Source organism: Cyprinodon variegatus, unplaced genomic scaffold (assembly GCF_000732505.1).
Source record: "Cyprinodon variegatus isolate N-32 unplaced genomic scaffold, C_variegatus-1.0 Scaffold152, whole genome shotgun sequence".
In the NCBI taxonomy this organism is placed as follows: Eukaryota; Metazoa; Chordata; class Actinopteri; order Cyprinodontiformes; family Cyprinodontidae; genus Cyprinodon; species Cyprinodon variegatus.
Window position 1 is genome coordinate 175,365 of NW_015150605.1, and position 19,405 is coordinate 194,769.

A 19,405-nucleotide genomic window follows, 5' to 3' on the forward strand; every position below is an offset into this window, starting at 1 on the left:
TCCAACCAATAAAAGAAAATTGTTCTTGATACAAAAGTCAACCTTCAAATAATTATGTACAGTTATGCACTCAATACTTGGTCGGGAATCCTTTTGCAGAAATGACTGTTTAACTGTGGTGTGGCATGGAGGCAATCCGCCTGTGTTGCTGCTGAGCTGTTATGGAGGCCCAGGATGGTTCGATAGCGGCCTTTAGCTCATCCAGAGTGTTGGGTCTTGCGTTTCTCAACTTTCTCTTCACAATGTCCCACATGGGGTTCAGGTCAGGAGAGTTGGCAGGCCAATTGAGCACAGTGATACCATGGTTAGTAAACCATTTACCAGCATTTTTGGCACTGTGAGCAGGTGTCAGGTTGTGCTGAAAAATGAAATCATCTCCATAAAGCTTTTCAGCAGATGGAAGCCTTAAGTGCTCCAAAATCTCCTGATAGCTGCATTGACCCTGCCCTTGATGAAACACGGTGGACCAACACCAGCAGCTGACATGGCACCCTAGACCATCACTGACAGTGGGTACTTGACGCTGGACTTCTGGCATTTCCTTCTCCCCAGTCTTCCTCCAGACTCTGGCACCTTGATTTCCAAATGACATGCAAAACTGAGCAACAGTCCAGTGCTGCTTCGCTGTAAGCCCAGATCAGGCACCTCTGCTGCTGTTTCTGGTTTAAAAGTGGGCTGACCTAGGGAATGCGGCACCTGTAGCCCATTTCCTGCACACGCCTGTGCACGGTGGCTCTGATGTTTCTACTCCAGTCAGTCCACTGCTTACGCAGCTCCCCCCAAGCTCTGGAATCGGCCCTATTCCACAATCTTCCTCAGGGTCCGGTCAACTCTTCTCGTTGTGCAGCAGTTTTCAGCCTCACATTTTCCTTCCCACAGACTTCCCACTGAGTTGCCTTGATACAGCACTCTAGGAAACAGCCTATTCGTTCAGCAATATCTTTCTGTGTCATACCCTCTTGCTTGAGGGTGTCAGCGATGGCCTTCTGGACAGCGGTCAGGTCTGCAGTCTTACCCATGATTGGGGTTTTGAGTGATAAACCAGGCTGGGAGTTTTAAAGGCCTCAGGAATCCTTTGCAGGTGTTTAGAGTTAATTTGTTGATTCAGGTAATTAGGTGGATAGCTCGTTTAGAGACCTTTTTCATGCTATGCTAATTTTGTGAGATAGGAATTTTAGGTTTTCATGAGCTGTATGCCAAAATCATTATTATTAACACAATAAACCCCCTGAAATATTCCAGTTAGTGTGCAATAAATCTAAAATAAAGGAATGTTCAAGTTTTATCATTACATTATGGAAAATAATGAACTTTATCACAATATGCTAATATTTTGAGGACCTGTATTATACTGTTGCTAATTGGAAACAGCAGATGGCAGCAGCAGGTCGGATAACAAATTTGATGCCTTTAAAGATGATCAGGAATAAAAACAACTTAAGTGGATTTTTTATATATATCTTATTAGTTTTAATTGCAAGAAGGCTATGGTCTGTTGCTTTCTATTTTTGCTACATTCATTTTTTCAATATACATGACAATTTAGTATTGATATGTGTATTCGAAGAATTTAGGGAATTTACGAGGAGACTTGAATGCAGCAAACACCCTTAGCATTGATCCGCGGGAAATTCAGTACCACTGAAACGACACATCTGTTTGGAATATTTGGATATACTAAACACGACCTTTTGGGGTTAAATAGCGCCACAAGCTTCTCTCCGAGTGGTGCTTGTCAAACACTGTCTGAAAATGGTAAGTTATTATTTTTTTTTTAGGAAGAAATTCGTGCTCTACGGTCAAGTTCCCCACTTAACCTGGTTAGTGTAGAATAATGTCAGAGCTGGTTCATTAAACTTCCTACCAAACAAAAACACTGGAAATGTTACTTTCACAAACCTAAGCAGCGGTGATTTATCGCTCTTTATGTGGCTACGTTGAAAATTAAAGTAACCGTTTAGGTTTTAGACAGAAAAGGCTTGACGCTATATTCGTGTCATCAGCCCTTCCGCTATGATGCGTCAACCCGTCCTCCATGTTGTGAGGGGCAAACGTTTAAGAAAAACAAATTGATGCCGAACTAACGAAGGAAAGGTGCTATCGGAGGCACATGAAAATCTGACATCTCAAGATAAGTTGTTCTACAATACTATTAATTCAATTCAATTCAGGTCAGTTTATTTTTATAGCGCAATTCACAACACGTCATTTCAAGGCACTTTACGGTTCACCAGATCATACAGTCAAATTTATTCAGTTTTCTAAGGAAAACCAGTTGATTGCATCGACTCACTGACTCGAATGCAATCCCTCACACTAAGCATGCTTGGAGCGATAGTGGAGAGGAAAAACTCCCTTTTAACAGGAAGAAACCTCCAGCAGAACCAGGTACAGTGTGAGCAGCCATCTGCAGAGGCCAGATGGGGTTCAAGGAGACAGAAGTAGAGATACAAAAAGCAGCTGTAAAAGGAAACACACAGCCAGGCAGACGAGCCAGCTCCCATGTCAGAGGATGAAGAGAGCACATCCAGCCAGTCACAGTCAGAGAAACAGGACTACACTGAAAAAACTTAGCAATGAGAAACACATCTGTTTTCAAAACAACATAAACTAATTAACCTTTGTCAGATGCGTCTTTTTATCAAACTTTTTAAGTAACATCGTCCCCATTTCCTTGTTTTATTTATATATTTTCTTTAATGACATCCTGGAAGCTAGGAATCTTTCTTTTACAGTGTTAAATTGACCTTTTTTCATTTTAGCTTACCGTATTTAGTAGGGATCAGGGCTGTAACCAGGATATTTGAAATACTGAGGTCAAATATTGCGATAAATCTTACTTGACAAAAAACATTATAATATGGTGAGATTTTAAAATATATTTTGGAAACATGAATAGAGTTAAATCACATCCCCATCAAGGAGATGAATTTGAACATGTTTATTATAACAATTCCAAAACCCACAAAATTAGAGTGAGTGTGTGCGTATTATGATTATCATCATTATTATACTATATTATTATTGTTATTGTTAATATTGAATTATTATTACTACTATTATTATTGTCACTATCATCACCATGCATGTGCATGGCCCACTAAATGAATCAAATGACTTACAATAATATATCATTGTGGACTTTATTATTTTTTTAAACAATTGAGAATGCATGCTGATCTTTACACCAATCAAAGTCAGAACAATTTACATCATATAGTTTGACATGTCTCTGAATTAAAAAAACAAAAAACAAAACAACAATAATAATTAAAAAACAAGCAAACCGAGGACATGACCTCGGTGTTCTCAATGCTGGTTACGATTTATTCTTTAAATCCATTTTTCTTTGAAGCCTCCACTATGTATGTCCATTTATTTTCTGCTAAGTGATTACATACAATTGTTTGCTTTTCTTTGATTAAAGTTTTCAAGTGCTATAAATAATAAAGCAACAGCCTGTAATGCTGTCTATTGTTTTTAACCAAGGGAGGGTGTATTTATCTGTCTGATGTTATTCTATTGAAGTAATCATCCAGAGAAAACCGTTTAAAAAGCTATTTGTTGAATGCAGATCTGGTGCTTAATGGTTTTTGTTGTTTTGTGATCAACCTGCGACATGGGACTCTGTCTGCAGTCCAAGAAGAAGGGACTCAGTTTGGAGGAGAAGAGGACTCGTATGATGGAGATTTTCTTTGAATCTGTAAGTTTTTTAACTACGGATAAAAAAAAAAAAGCTCTGTTTCATAGATTGCTGTATTGTTCTGCTGTCTTGCTCTGAAATTCCTCTCTAGCTGACACACAATGAGGTAGAGATTCAATCTCTCCACACCCTGAAAATATGTCATGTTTATAGAGAGAACAAATTAATCAATGCAGGTGTGTCTAAAAAGGGTTTTGTTCTTACGTGTCCTAGGGAGTGTGGTTGTTTTAGTATCAGTGCTATTAAATATTTAACCTAGAGTTTATTAAACCCTAAAATCTGATATTTTTTGTTTTTTATCGGCTTTGCAGACATCTGTCTCCAAAGGTGGCAGAACTCTGATAGAAAACCTGTTCCGGTTATATTTACAAAAAAGAAAGATGATGATGATATTCTGCCAATCCAAATTCAAGGGCATAATGATTTTTATAATTACACACCAGAAGTCAGGCTTCAAAATCCTAGTCTATAAAACCCACTGACCTTAGAGTTGTGGAAGTCCTCTAAAGCTGCTGTCCTGCAATATTTTCTTGTATCCAGGATGCACTTAGATATTGAAACTCTCAAGGACTGCTTTGCAAATCAGCGCTGCTATAGCAAATAAGGCTAATACACTTCTACTGCAAAGGAAAGAATTTGAAGTTCATTTGGGGCTTATTAAGGAGCAATAAGTGAATTTTACCACTAGATGTGCTGTTGAGCTGTCTGTAGAGCAAAACAACACTACATTTTATTACAACTTTCTATAAAACTCGATGGCAAGAAACAAGAGGTCATTTTGTTATACTAATTAATAGGGCTGCACCTACCGATTATTTTGATTATTGATTAATCCGTCCATTGTTTTTCCGAATCTTCGATTAATAATCGGATAGCGAATGGTAACTTAAAGATTTTATACAGAATTAAACTAGTTGAAACAAAAAAATTTCTAACTACAGTTCTGAATAGAGCATATTGACAGGAGAAGCATTTAATCATAAACGCAAAATATCTGTTTTTTTGTCACAATTTTGATATAGTTACTGCTTTGAGAGGATCACTCTGTCAGCTAAAAACTTGTTTTAGAATCTCTGTACTATTATAATTAATTGACTACTGAGTTAGTTGACGCTTATTTCAATAATTAGTCACGATTAATCTGATTGTTTATGCCCTACTAAATAATGATATCAATATGTTCGATTCCCTCTGTGAAATTCATACTAAATACACATTATGTTGCTTGTAAAACAACCTCCTACACCCTTTATTGCATTAATATATTTTTGTATTTATTTCGACATACAATAAGATCTATTGTTTCCCTTGTGTTATCATTTTGATTTACAATAAAAGGGAAAACACTAAAGTTGTTGTTGGTGTAAACACAGTGTAACTACACAGAGATACATACGGGGTTATGATTTAGATTGGAGTACAAAGTCTAAAAATTGAAGCCCCAGTTATTGGTTCCAATGTTAGATTATTGGTCAAAAAAGAATGACCTAAATGTATGTTGGGAGCTCGCAGGCCCGCCAGGCTGCTTTAAACAATCCTGTTTTAGCTGGGCTGCCGGCTACTCGCCTCACGACATAAGGCGAGTAGCCGGCATCGGGTCCGTTGCTGGTCAAACTTAACAATTAACCCACATGCCATTTAATTGGATCAAATCAACAAAGTGCAACTATTCTAACAAGACTGCTAAACCAAGGAAAAACATCAATTTTAGCTCATGTTATTCATCAGTCCAGGAGGATAAAAGCTAGCTTTGAGTTGAACTGGAGCTACTTCTGCTCTTGAAGCTCCCTCTAACTTGGAAACATAAAGCTAATATTAATCCTTGTTTTGTCCCTTATCCGACATATTCTTTATTCAACACTGTTGTTTTGTTAGCCTGACATAGTCCTACTCAATTCTAGTCAGAATATGAGTCTGATACTGCTCCATAGAGCTGTGATTATGGGGCGTGTTTCGAACGAACCAGGAAAAAAAATGCCTCTGCACTCAATTGGATAGACCTACAACCAATTAGAGCAACAGAGTGCGTGACGTATGTTAAGCAACGCATAGTTGTTGACAAAAATCAAAGCGTGCAGTTGCACGCCTATAATAAGAAGATGAGCCTTGATCGCGTTTCTCTGTTCCTCTTTTAAAATTAATTTGCTGTCGATATCTTCTAGAACAGACCTAATAGCAGAATCTACACACCTCAACTCTCCAGCGGCAGCCATTGTTGTTGTCACCCAAGCACGCTTTGGTGACGTGGTTGATTACGTTACTGTTGATCATCTGTCCATCATCGTATAAAGCCCGCCCTGACAATTTGATTGGCCCGCCAGATATTGTGCGAGCATACTCGCGCTACTATTAAGCAATGCCAGACCGAACTTCCCGAACTCAAACGTTGTGGGCGGGACTAAGTTCGGAATGGCACCCAGGCTATTGTTTTGTAGCAATAAGTCCTGATTGTCTTCAGATTACTTTTTTGGTCTGTTTAGACTTAGACAACTTTTATTGTCATTTTGCATACACAGTGTTTCATTTGTACTGCTTTCAGACAGTAAATAAGCAGCAGCTTAGCAGTGAAACTGTTGCTCCTATGCTACTCTGACGAGCCCTAATTGTCAGCTATTTTCATGCATACGCTCACACAGCTGGTCCGGCTATGGGGAACAACAGAGATGATGTGATACATCTTACTATTGTCCATCTAAACAGATTCCTTTAGTGCTTCACAAAATATTTTTAGTTCTTTTTATCAAATGTAATGAAATTTAGCTTATTGCTTCTTTTAAGGTGTTTATTTTCACTTTCATATTTAAGTTAAAACGCATGATTTTCAGCAATGAAGACCATCTAAAATGATCTTAGTTTTTGCTCAAATTCTACTGATTTGATCAATATTTCTCAGATTTAAATTTTCAGCTCTTTTTGAAAATAATCCAAATATTTCCCTCTGCTGAGAGTCAGTGGTTTTAGTTCGGCACAGGTTTATTTTTGTTCGTCTTACCCACCTGTGATTGATGAAATGCTAATGAAAGACAGGAAGTGACTAATGTGTTGTCTTCTGCTGTCATCACTTCCTGGTGCACCTCTGATTTTTAGGTTCAGCCTAATTGACTAGCATTTTATTTTAGATTTTTATCTGGTAAACTTTATTTAAATGATACATTTACTGTGGCATTTCTCTTATATATGATTCTTCTTTATTTTTTTAAATAACTTAGATCTTATATATGGACAGGGTTTTATATATAATTTGTGAATCCAATAAGAATGATGCTGTGGTCTTGACAAAAATCTAATCCAAAAGAAAAGAGTTTTCAAACATAATCCCTTAATTATACATATAACAATTATATGTAAATAAATGTAATATTTGCATGTTAAATTTGCTGGTTTTTTTTCTGGTTTGTCTATATTAAAGTTATATATTTATTCATTTATGTTTGCTGAAAGCATAGAATTGCATGGTAATAAGAAATGTAAATGTCTCCACCTGGGTATAAATATGAAAAGAAAACAATTATATTTTCATACTAGCTAAATACAAGCTGAGGCACGTGTAGATGGGGGAGAAATGTTTTCCGTTTTTGACCATGTTTTTTGACTCTTTCTAGAAAGACGTGTTCCAGCTTAAAGACATTGAGAAGATCGCCCCCAAGTCAAAAGGCATTGGTGAGTAATGATCAACAGCTCAAAGAATAAAAGTAATTTCCATTCATTTCAAGGCAAATTATTAGCTGTCAGTGCTGCCTTATGATTAGCAATCCACAAGATTTAAAGGTGCACTAATACAGGTACAGAGGAGAACAAAGACTGATGGTAATAAGATATCTTACAAATTGTGTGAATTCGTTGAAGGGATTTCACATTCTTTGCACAGGCCTTGCACTTGCTGAGACATGCAGGGCAGTTTATTGCTCCCCAGTTAAGCAGGTTGGGACAAGGAAGCGGTTTGTGCTCTGCGATGTTCACCTTTGCAGAGCCCTGAAGAGGTGACCTGATGCCACAGCTCCAAATGTCCAAGTATTGACAATTATCCCTTTGAGACTTTAAAAATATCTCTCTTTCAGTACATTACAGTACTAGCACAAAGATCTCCAGAAAATATGTTTTCATTGAATAAGATACTGATTAATCTGTGTATCCTCTTCAGTTGGAAATGGTGGGATAAATTTAGGTGCAGCTGATTTAGGAGATGGCGTCACACACCAGTGGAAAACTGAAGGAGAACAGAGAATTAACAGCTGCAGAATTTATTACAAATGTTAGAATAAACATGGTTATCGTCCAGATTACTGTCCCTTTTCATTCATCTGTTCTTAGAACACCAGATGTAAAAAAAACTAAAAAAAACTTGATTTGCTAGTTATTTAGCCTAGCTTTGAAATAAATTTAAAAAATCTTGACTTCTACTTAACAAAAACAGTTTTAACTTAACATCAAATCATAAGATCCCAGGGCGACTCTGTTCCAGGACTCTCTTTCACATCTTATTCAGCTAAACTGTAAAGTTTTGGGACCATATGAAAAAAATAGAACTTGAGTAGCCTTTTGAAGCCAGTGATAGGCCATGTTATTTAGGCCATGTTATTTAAAAACACGGCCTACGCAGGTCTGGATGCTCTTTTTCTGTCATGATGGGGTGGTGGATTAAAGTTTTCTAATGCAGACTTTCTGTTTGAATGATTTGGGAACTCTGACCACATATTTCATCAAGTCACGTAGTAATATTTCTTTTCTCCTGTTCCACCTGAATCTCAATCAGTAACTTTCTCAATTCAGCTTGCGGAAGACGCTCTTTTTCTGATTTCCTCATTTGTTTAAATTATTTCTTTGTTTTTTACACAGGGAGGCATTTCATATAAACTTTAACAATCTAGACATGACAAGGCCTCTACCATGTAGCATGATTACTGGTTTAGTGAGGAAACTTTAAGTTTAACCTTGACATGGTAACATACTCTGATTGGCAAACCTGCTCCGGCCTAGCAGGCTAGCTTTCAGGATTGATCTGAATCCCAGAAAACGCTTCACCTAGTAGTCAATCAGCTGTTCAGGAAACAATGATGTGTCCTTTCATTGAATACCTGATTTATTTCAAAGGGAAAAATAACTTAAACAAAACAACATCACAATAAAGGAACATGCAAACCATAAAGCAGTTGAAACAAAATATGTTCTTGACAAATTAAACAAAAGTTTTCAATGTATTTACTCTTTCGTTTTTCCTTCTTTTTGACCTAAAAAACTAAAAGAGTGCTAAAAAATAAAATAAAATCATCCCCACTTTTTCTACTTACCAACTCCCATCCAGCTCTTGGAGGCGCTACTAGGAAAACGAAAGTTCTGCCCAGACGATGTCGAGCACGAGCAGAAAGAACCTCCAGTGCGGTGCTTCCAGGACAAAGATCAAATAATTTTGTTCTTGTGGCTATGAGAGGTGGAAAAAAAGAAGCCCTCACCTCTCATGGAGTATGTAAAGTTTTCAGATATGGGGTGAGGAGCTCTGTCATCTAGGGGAAACTCGGGGCTTATTAACACTAGGGGTGTGCAAAATAATCGCCGTGATGATGCATCGTGATTCTAATTTTCGTGATCTACTGCATCGATTCTTGACGCCAAGTATCGATTATTAATTTAAAAAAATTAATAAATAAAATTGCATCAATGGTTGGCGAACATCAGCCAAAAACAAGTGTTATACAACTTCCAGTCCAGTAGATGTCGCTGCGGATGTGTTGACGCACGCTGCCTTGTGTCACAAGCATTTCCGGCCGAGGGATACTGCGCCGAGTCATTCAAAAACAAAACATGGAGGAGAAAATATTGCAATGCATCACAATAATTCAAGTATCGTGATGCATCGTGATAGAATCGCATCGTGGCCTTTGAATCGTGATTCGAATCGAATCGTGACGTCTTTGGCAATACCCACCCCTAATTAACACTGCGCTTCAGGGATAGGCAAAGTGAGAAACTCACACCCTCATTGAGTCCAGTTTGCTTTCACACATAGATCTTTAGACCAAAGCAGGATATAGTTGCCAAGGTTTGTTAGGAATCTATTTGACAGGATCAAAAGCAGATCATCAAACCCTTCCCACCATCCTATTCTCAAAAATCACAATGGAACAACTCATTTAGATTATGAAGGCACTATGCCATGACCACTCCCCCCTCTTTATTTCTGCTTTTCTTCGTTTGAGCTTTTCTTATAAATCGTGCTGCTCTTATGTCATATCCTCTCTTGCTGCTTTCGGTTGGCTGGAACCCGACCAGGATAAACAATGCTAGCAAACTGCACAAGGTTTTGAATGAGTTCAATCAGTTATAACCGTGTGAGGGTCCATTTCCTCGGTCCATTTCAGAGTCTGGGTTTGGTTTAAACCACAGTTTGTTGGCACAGTTTGCCAGCAAAGCTCTGTCGGAGTAAAGCAGCTGCTCTGTGGTGTAGAAAGTAGTGCTCTGGATCTGATCAGGCTGTCTCATTAATAATGCCTTGTTTTTGGAAGTTTTTTTTCATTCCCTACTAGGAGATCATTGGGCACAACCAGAACCCTAAAATCTAGAAACCTAAACCCCTTCTGGTTGAGAACACACTTTCTGGGGGTTTTTTTCTGAACCCGTTGGCATCTAAACCAGAAGAAGTGACAGATTTTAATGAATTAGACCCGAAAGGATTTTATTTGCACTTTTAATACTGAAAATGCGGTATGGGCAAAAAAGTCTGATGCATCAAAGTTCCTTTAGTTACAGTGTCAGAGAGCTGTGTTGCTTCACACCCATGGCGGTGATGCCATGACAACTGGGATTTGCTTTTGCTATCTGACCTTTTTTTTTTTTTTATCTCTAAGTAGAATTTGGCATTTCTACAGAAGTGAGAGAATTGTTAGAAGCATATAGCTCTAAAGTCAAGCGAATGTTCTCACCCTGCTGTTAGACATTGTATACAAAGTTTAATAAAAGATAAATTCAAGCTTACTTTGCTCCCCTAAGGAAAATGCAGTGTGTGTGAGTGACCACAGAAGGGGATGTTATAAGTGGACAAAACATTCATCAGGAGGAATTGAATGCTGCTCTGATTAAAAGCACATGGTTCTGACCCGAACTGAGGCGTAATGTAGTTAGAGTGCAGGGGGGAGGGGCCACCTGGAGAACTGCACTGTGAGCGTTTTCCTAAGCAAGGAGAGATATTATAAGAACAGAACAATGTATCTAACATATTGGCCAACATAGTAAAAAACTGTGTTTTTTTTTTTTTTTTTTTTTCCCCCAGTTTGCACGTCCAACTAGTAGTCATGTTTTGTTTTTTTTCCCCATTTCATTTTCATCGCCCGTCTTGTTTAACCTCCTTTCATCAGATGAACTTTTCTCAGGTTGAAAGTGGACTAGTTGAGCAAACTGAGTATCAGTTCACCACTAAAATCTTTATGATGTGACTTCTTTTTTTTTTTTTACATCTGTTAACGCAGCAGGCTTTTTAAAACCAGTATTAACAGGCAGCTCATCTCCAGGTGTGTGTTTTTTAGAAAGTTTATGAGTTAATCCTGCAGACATCTGCAGAAATAAGACCAGATGGTGATTTTTTTTTTTTTTCCTTCAGATAAAAATTTAAACCCTAATCAGAAATAGCTTAGCCTTTTCTAAGTCTATACAGCTTTCAGCCCCTTAGAGAAGCTTTGCTCCAGTGGTTCATTTAAGGATTATTGTCCTCCAACCTCTATGCTTTTAGCTCCAATGACTGTGAAGGAAGTGCTGCAAAGCCTGGTAGATGACAACATGGTGGACTGTGAGCGAGTCGGCACATCCAACTACTACTGGGCTTTTCCAAGTAAGGCCTTACATGCTCGCAAGCACAAACTGGAGGAGCTGCAGAAACAGGTGAGCGTGGAGAGTTTTGGTGGTTTAATGGTGGAATAATTATCCGCATCAGACTGCAACAACTCTGCTTTAATGGTTAATAGGTGCATATGAGACGTTACCCTGAAATAAACTTGCAACCATCTGTTATTATTTCTGCCTGGCACATTTCCCGAGACTGGAAATTGTTGGGGGGGGGTTCCTGGGTACCTGTTACTAACAGGCAGTGTGCACCTAAAACCATGATTTACCTTGATAATGGTAACAACTTGGCTGTTTGATTTCTTTTTTTGTAAGAAAAAATAAAACTGCAACTGATGAAACGATAAATTTTAGTTTCACAGCAGCAGGCCTTTTATGTCTTTGTCTTACTGTAAGCTACAAACTGTAGTTTACAGTAAAGAGGTTGGTTTGCATAAAAATAGCCTAGAAGGAACTGGTGAGAAAAGCCCAAAAAGTAGACCGCAGCAAAATTCTAAATAGATTTATTGTTGTGGTTTGAAATGTCAAAAACAAAGTCAGGTTTCAGACGAATTGTTTTTTTTATATTAGAACATCCAAGTCAATATATCACTTATTTTAAAATGGGTTTGAACTGCTTTTCTCTCTTATTGTAGTGAATAAATTAAATAAAATTTTTTGCCATTTGCATGTTTGTTATTGTGACATAAAAGTGTTTTTCTTTGAAGCCCTCGTGGTCTGTGATGACCCACATCCCTTTGCATATGTTGTAATGTCTGCAACTTAGAGAATGTCTGACGCCATGTTTTGGGTGCAGGTATTCAGTGCATGAAAACGTCTGGTTTCTCTCAGAATCTAAAGTTCCTGCACCTGAAGTGGTTATGATGTGACAGTGTTTCCTGCAGCGTTGCCATGCAGTAACAGTATTTGAATTGCTTCATGTTGTATTAGCAAGTTGAATCCTTGCTGAGTTTTTTTCTTTATTTGTTTTATTGGATTCAGAGCTTTGGCATTTTTTTTTCTAGATAACAAGATGAGCTTCTTCTCAGCATTTGTTGATATACATAACTGTCCTGAGTAGTTAACACATACCGTAATAAAAACTATTTTAAAATGTTTCAAAATACAGAAATTTGACACTATTGTAATTATGTGCACAGAACTAGTCATGAAAATGTTGGAACGTTTTAAATGTTTTTTTTTTTGTTTTTTTTTCCCAGGTTTCTGATGCTAAGCAGCGAAAAGTGTCTCTCGAGGAAGCGGCTGAAAAGGCAAAAGTGGGACGTGAAGATACAGTAAGAGACCACATTCATGTGACAGAAATCCACACATTAATGGTGTTTGCTGAAGCAGAATCTGTCCCACAGGCAGCTTACGCGTGTGTCTGTTTGTAGAAAGAAAGAAGCTGTCTCCTGAAGGAGCTGCAGTCTCTGAGAGACGAGCAAAAGCAGCTGCAGGCCGAGCTTGAGAAATACCGAGAATGTGACCCTGAGGTCATCCAAGAAATTAGTGAGTATAGAACAGTTTGCTATTAGTTTTAAATAACCTTAGATTTTTTTCTAATATTTTAATAGTCTGATGTCTTCGGTCATGTTGGTTAATCTAATTTTTTCGTTATGACTATATTATCTGAACAATAATTCCCAGCTGAGGAAAAACTGCCACAATACGGATACTGTTAGCTTTACCAATATGCAAACTAATTTTATTTATCAACACTTCATCCTATAGCATTCCCTCACACCTTTCTTTCTATTAAAAGTCAAACCTCAAAGCTAAGCAGGTTAGATACTAAGAAAAGCAATAAGGTGAGAGCAGAGCAGAGTTTTCTATTGGAAATGAGGCTTAACTTGGTAATAAGGTGTACACTGGGTTTTATGGGGGCTCTAATTGAACCAAATCGGTTCTGAAGGTGTAATTCTGCTTTATCTAATTATATAAATGGCTCGCTTTATATAAATGGTTCTTACCAACTTCCTCAGAGCGTTTGGGACTTCATGCTGCTTTTTGTTTGTTTAGCTCTGCTGTGTTACAAGGAGCGAGTTTCTTCATGTACCCGTGTGACACGTGTGGTGTAATAAAACTATCTGGCCTGTTTACTTAAACCTCCTAATGTTGCACCAGCTCTGCATTATGTTTTCACTCAGTCCACCTGTTCTTTTCCACCCCAGCTTCTCTGCATCCGTACAAACGGAAATGTGGACAACGAAACAATCAGAGCAGCAGGGTTTTCTAAGCCCGTGTCCGTTGGTGGTTTTATTTTATGTCCAATCCTCTGATTCCAGTGTCTTTCTAGTTTATGTACGGCCCTGATCTTTGGGATTTTTAATAGACTCAAAAAACTGCATTGAAATTCTTGATTTTTAGAATAATGACTAGAAGAAATAAGTGTAATCCTATAATCGCAAGATTTCACTGATTTTTTTACTATTTGGAATAGAAATATTTTATTCTTTGTAATTTATAAACCTCTTTGTAAATTATAAAACATCCTACATTTTAGTGGACTAATTGCATTAAAAAGAGATGTTTAACATTTAAAAACGGTTTTAAATCTTTATAACCTTTCGTTTTACTGGTGACCTAAACATCCCCACAATCCTTTTAAGGTCTAAAGCATTTCAGCAAGTAAAGGTTGCATCTGTTATTGTATAGCAACTATTGTTTATGTGCATGAACCACTTTGGGGAAACCATTGGTAATGAAACAGAATATCTCTGCATGTTTTTTTTAATGCTCCCAAATACACCAGCTGTAAACCGAGCCCAAACTATCAGTCCTCCTCTACCGTGCTTCAGTTTGAAGTATGAAATAAGGAGTTTGCACTGATGGTTAATGCTTTTCTCAATGCATGTGAAATAACCATAAAGAAGGGGAATTTGCTCTGCTAAAATCATTGCTTGCATGTGTCCTTGAGTGCCATAGACTGGTGAGCCAGCAGACACTTATTTCCCATGCCTTTTCTTTAGCCTTAGAATTCCCACTTATGTGTTCAGAGATTTGTAGAGATGTACCAGTTAGTCAGCAAGAGATCTAAATATATTTGTATTAATTCAGCATTGATGGTCCAGCAGCAACTAAAATACTCCTATCTTTTTTTTAATATGTAGCAATTATGTTAGAATCGTTGGAAAATAAACCCAGAATTGGTCAAAGGTGGATTCGTCAGGTCAGACCTCAAAGGAAATTGGAGGGAAAATAAGGTATTTTACTTTCACTTTTAATGGTACAACTTCAGCTCATCCTGAAAGTCCACATTTAACTTGATGTCATGATAAATACACACCCCATGTTCAAATATCAAACATAAACAGTTTGATGCTGAGGGTTATATCTGCTGAGTGCATTTTCACTCATCCGTCTCCCCATGCCTACAGGCCTGATTGCCCTCCTCTTTTTCTAACACACACACACTCACGTTCTTCTATGCTTCTATTGACATCCATTTATTTCTAACCCATTTCTACAGCCTAACCATGACCCTTATCCTAACCCTAACCTTTATTGGTTCATACCTAACCCTAATCCTGACCTAAACTCAATTCACACCTTAGTCCTAAACCTAACACCTAAGCTTAAAATGGCATTTGTACATGACTTGACATTGGTCCCCAGTAGGGCACACAGTCCCCACAATGTGCTAAGATTTATGGAAATTTTTTCAACCATGTAATAGACCCCCCAACACTCACACACAACACACACACACACACACACACACACAAAAAGCTTTGTTACAGATGGCCACCTCCAATCAGAAGACACCAGTGAGCAGCTGTGGTATCAAATGTTATGTCGCCTGCAAAGGGGACATAATAGGAGTGCAGACCCGTAACTGCAAAAAAAAAAAAAGAAAGAACACTTTGACTGATACTCATTTTTAAGGAATATCTTCCTTCAAAAGATTAACCTACATGCATCAGTATTTAACTAAGCAAAGAAAAAGTCAAATAAAAACAACTTAAAAATACTTAAAAGATCCACGCTGCCACACCTGCATATACCTACACTATGTTGCGGTGACATGCAAGATTTTTGTCTGTGTCAACAGGAGGGAGTGGTGCCTTAACAGGTACTGCTCATGTAAGCCCTCTGGAACTGGGATTAAAAAAACGTTTGTCAAGTTTCATTGTTGACATTGGCTCTAACACCCATAGTTACCAATAAACAATAGTAAGCTCACAGCCAGGTTGAACATCTCTAAAAAGCCTGAGAAATCACAGCAGCCTAGCTGTAGCTCTGTTTACTCACGATTTACAGTCATGGAAAGCATGACATTTGATTTCTACCATGCTCCTACTCTGGATATGTAGGGAAAAAGAGAAGATGGGCTACAAGCATTGTTTGGATCTGTAGATTTATCAATGTTTAGAAAATGTTAATGCTTATTTACGTGTAGAATAAATTCTTTATCTTTAATTTTCTACGTCAAATTTAGTTGGTTTTTTTTTTCTACACTCTAAACCAACAGCTAATTAAGGAAATTTATTCTCTTTTCTTAGAGTGGGAGCTTACGGTAGACTCAACTGGTTGTCTTAAACTGGGTCTAAGGTGCATAACAACGTGTTAGCAATCTTGTTTTGTTTCATTTCTGCAGAATAAATGAAGGCTTCTCAGACTACATTGTTAAACCTGAAGGATAGATCATTAACAAACGCTGGAAAAAATATAGGAATCTGATTCTAGGAAAGTATTTGTTTTGAAATGGTTTGTAGGAGCCATGACTGTAAATGTTATTATTTAAACTACATTGTTTGATTTATATTGTAATCTTTCATTACTTAAATTTTTAATAAACATTAGCTTTGTTTATTTCTAAAACAAAGCTAATTGGACAAGATTAAAATATCCAAATATATTATCTGTTGATGTTATTCTATCAGGTGTCCCCTTTGGCTTTTCCTTGTAGGCTAAACGTGCACGAACTTATGTGAAATTCCCAAATCACTGCTTTAGATCTATAACTTTACTCCATAATGAACACGATTTTAATGGTTACTGGTCAACTGTCTTTCAAATAAGATGTCTTTAGTCCCTCACTGTTTGCCAAACTTAACTATTAAATGAGCTCCAGACTTAAGTAACAGAGGATAAGTCTGTCCTTCTCAGGGTTCCTTATGATACAGTGAAGCATTATTATTTAGTTCAGCATCTTTTTAAGTCTTGTTTTTTCATAAACTCACTTGGATATGAAATATCTGCATCTGTGTTTCTCTCAGGGTGAAATTTAAACAATATGATGCAAATGATTGCAAAATGTGTCTTGCAGGAAAGTCAAACGTTGTTGCAAAAGAAGCTGTGTCCAGATGGACGGGTAAGTTCTTGATAATACAGATCTGCAAACAGAGAAATCCACTAACCCCCGGAAATAAATCTCATACTTGTTGATCTTGTGAATTTGTTTAGTGACTTGGTGTAAACTCTTAATTTCTTGGAACTGGCATTTTATTATCATCTGACTATAACCATGAAGTGGCACCATTAGAGCTAATATGAGATGTACTGGATTGGATCAGGTTCTGTGTAGCTGGATCCAAACTGAACACATGCTTACCTTTGTTGAGAACATTTTTTGGGAATTTGTGCTTTATAATAAAGCTAAATTCAAATGCAGTTGAGTAAGAAGACAATCATGCGTTAGGACTGCAGGAAAAGCTGAGATAGTCGGAGAGAACACACAATAAAAGCCAAACAACCCAGACAGACAAAATGTCTGAGTTGGTCAGAGGACCACATTTTCAATAAATCTATTGCAAAGATCATATTTAGCTTGATGATTGACAAAAGTTGGGGTGCTGCAAATCCTATGAACTAAGAGTTGTTTGCGAAACAGAAATAGAAGCAGTCTACAGGCTCAAGAGGAGTTACTTAACGAGTAGCACTGCACAGGCAGACAATTATTTGGTATTAATGGTTTATTTTTTTTCTGTTAGACAACGTTTTCGCCATCAAGTCTTGGACAAAAAAGAAGTTTTCTTTCGACGACAGCCGCATCGACAAAGCCTTTGGCATCCCTGAGGACTTTGACTACATGGACTGATCAGAACATCCTACATTTGGGGGGTGTGGGGGGGAAAGAAGGCCACAGAAATGTTCTCTTTGTTTAAGCTTCGGTTTCCAGTTGTCTTCTTTTCAAGTTTCTGTTTTGAGCCCTGGATCTAAGGTCGATGCACACAGATTTGGATTGTTTTACCGCTTCAGGGGGGATCTTGGTGAGCTCACCAACATGGGTGGACTTTATCAGCAGAGACACTGCTTAGGTGCAACTAGAGAAGAAACCAAGCATTAAGGAGTGGGAGTGGGTGGTGGGGGTTATCTGATAAACAGACTTCTTGGACACCTGTTTGGATGAAAACTGAGACAACCAAGCTGATGACGGAAGCAAATCAACACTCGGTGCATCTGCATCTCTAATTGGGGCATTTATGTCTGGTATGTTTTCTCCCACACTTTCCATCTTTTCTTTTTTCAGTATAGAGCTGCCTCATCTGTAAAGCAGTTACATGGATGCTTCAGGAAGAAGTTTAGGGGTAATGTTTGTAAATAATTACTACTTCAAAAGCATTAAAGTTATTTTTTATTGCAGAAAATGTAGTTCTTGTAACAGTTATTACTGTTTTACTAAGTTTTTTTTTCTTTTCTTTTTTTTTTTACACATCAGTCTTCTGCTTTATGTCTGTGCATACACACTCATTAAAGCATGTCTTTCACTGCAGCTGCACACTGACTTTCTGTATGTACAGAAAAGGGAACTCTGTTGTCTTAAAATGGACAAAATGACTGTTGCCCTGTTTCCTCTCTCCGCTTTCTGCTTAAACAAGTTCAAAATTAGGTATTTGGTTGTTCTGTGTTTACTCATCTGACCTAGTTGTACGTGTTGGTTGGCTAATTTAAATTTCAAATGTACCATTTGTGGGTGTCACATCATCATATTGCTGCCTCAAGGTTTTTTTTAATCCCCGCCCCTTATCTTCTTGCGTTTCCTCTCAAGCAGAAATGTAATTTTTTTTAAATGGTCTAGGGGAGTGACTGTGTTGGTCTACAATTGCTTTGCAGAGCAACCTGGGTGTAACCCACCTGATAACAAGTGGGATAGGCTCTAGCTCCTTCAACTGATGTAGGATGTTTTTCTCTTTTTGTATTTGCAATCATACAACTTTAGATGTGCAGCACTGTCTTTAATGTGCAATGAACCACTAATATCAATGCAGCTCATAGGGGAAGTAAAAAAAAAAAGTTCCAGTTTTAAGAACGCTGACACACCCACATTTGTGAAAAGTTGCCTCATGCAGGTACCTACCTGCCCAACCTGTCCCAACCATGATTCATTCAGCTGACATGCTGCCTGTCAACACCTTCATTACAGCTGGTAGAGTTTCACTCTCTGGCTTTTGTAGAACATTTAGATTCAGCTTTTAATCTCTACCTTTGTTCCCTGAAGACTTCTATGGAAATTACACACCGACAAAAGGAATATTAATTTAATGCCATTATTCTTAAATAAGAATGTTCTTAAAATCAAGTCAGAAATAACCCAAGGATACTAGGCACATCATATACTCAAATTTTTGGTAATATGCTGTTGCAAATATATAAATGGATAAGTCATTTTGCCTCAAATGTGTCTAGTTCTCAGATGCTACTTTGCATAAGAAGCAAATGAACTGCTGTCAAGTTCAGGGTCAGCCATCATCTGTACTCATCCAAAACCTTTGAAGTTTTATCTTACACAATGAACGTTAATAGCTACTGGGATAAACTATATATACTTCTGCAGTGTATATAAATATGTTTTGGTGTGAAAGAAATTCTTGAAATTCCACTGAAAGATTTTGGAGAAAGTATAAAAGTGTGATGGATCCAAAATGCGCCTCATATTAGAAAGGCAGATGC

The 19,405-nt window shown here is 37.7% G+C and overlaps 1 protein-coding gene across 2 annotated transcripts; it reads left to right on the top strand.

Moving 5' to 3' along the window:
* The first annotated feature begins 1,611 nt into the window (after window positions 1-1,611).
* Window positions 1,612-19,405, top strand: mnd1 (meiotic nuclear divisions 1). Of its 2 annotated transcripts, XM_015377335.1 has the most exons (8): window positions 1,612-1,755; window positions 3,638-3,703; window positions 7,306-7,363; window positions 11,424-11,572; window positions 12,733-12,807; window positions 12,907-13,021; window positions 16,782-16,826; window positions 17,446-19,405. In XM_015377335.1, exons 1-8 carry the CDS (start codon window positions 1,753-1,755, stop codon window positions 17,550-17,552), a joined length of 618 nt encoding a protein of 205 aa, XP_015232821.1. In that variant the 5' UTR covers window positions 1,612-1,752; the 3' UTR covers window positions 17,553-19,405. The 2 variants fall into 2 exon arrangements, with proteins under 2 accessions (XP_015232821.1, XP_015232822.1); XM_015377336.1 differs by lacking the exons at window positions 16,782-16,826; window positions 17,446-19,405 and adding an exon at window positions 14,623-14,930.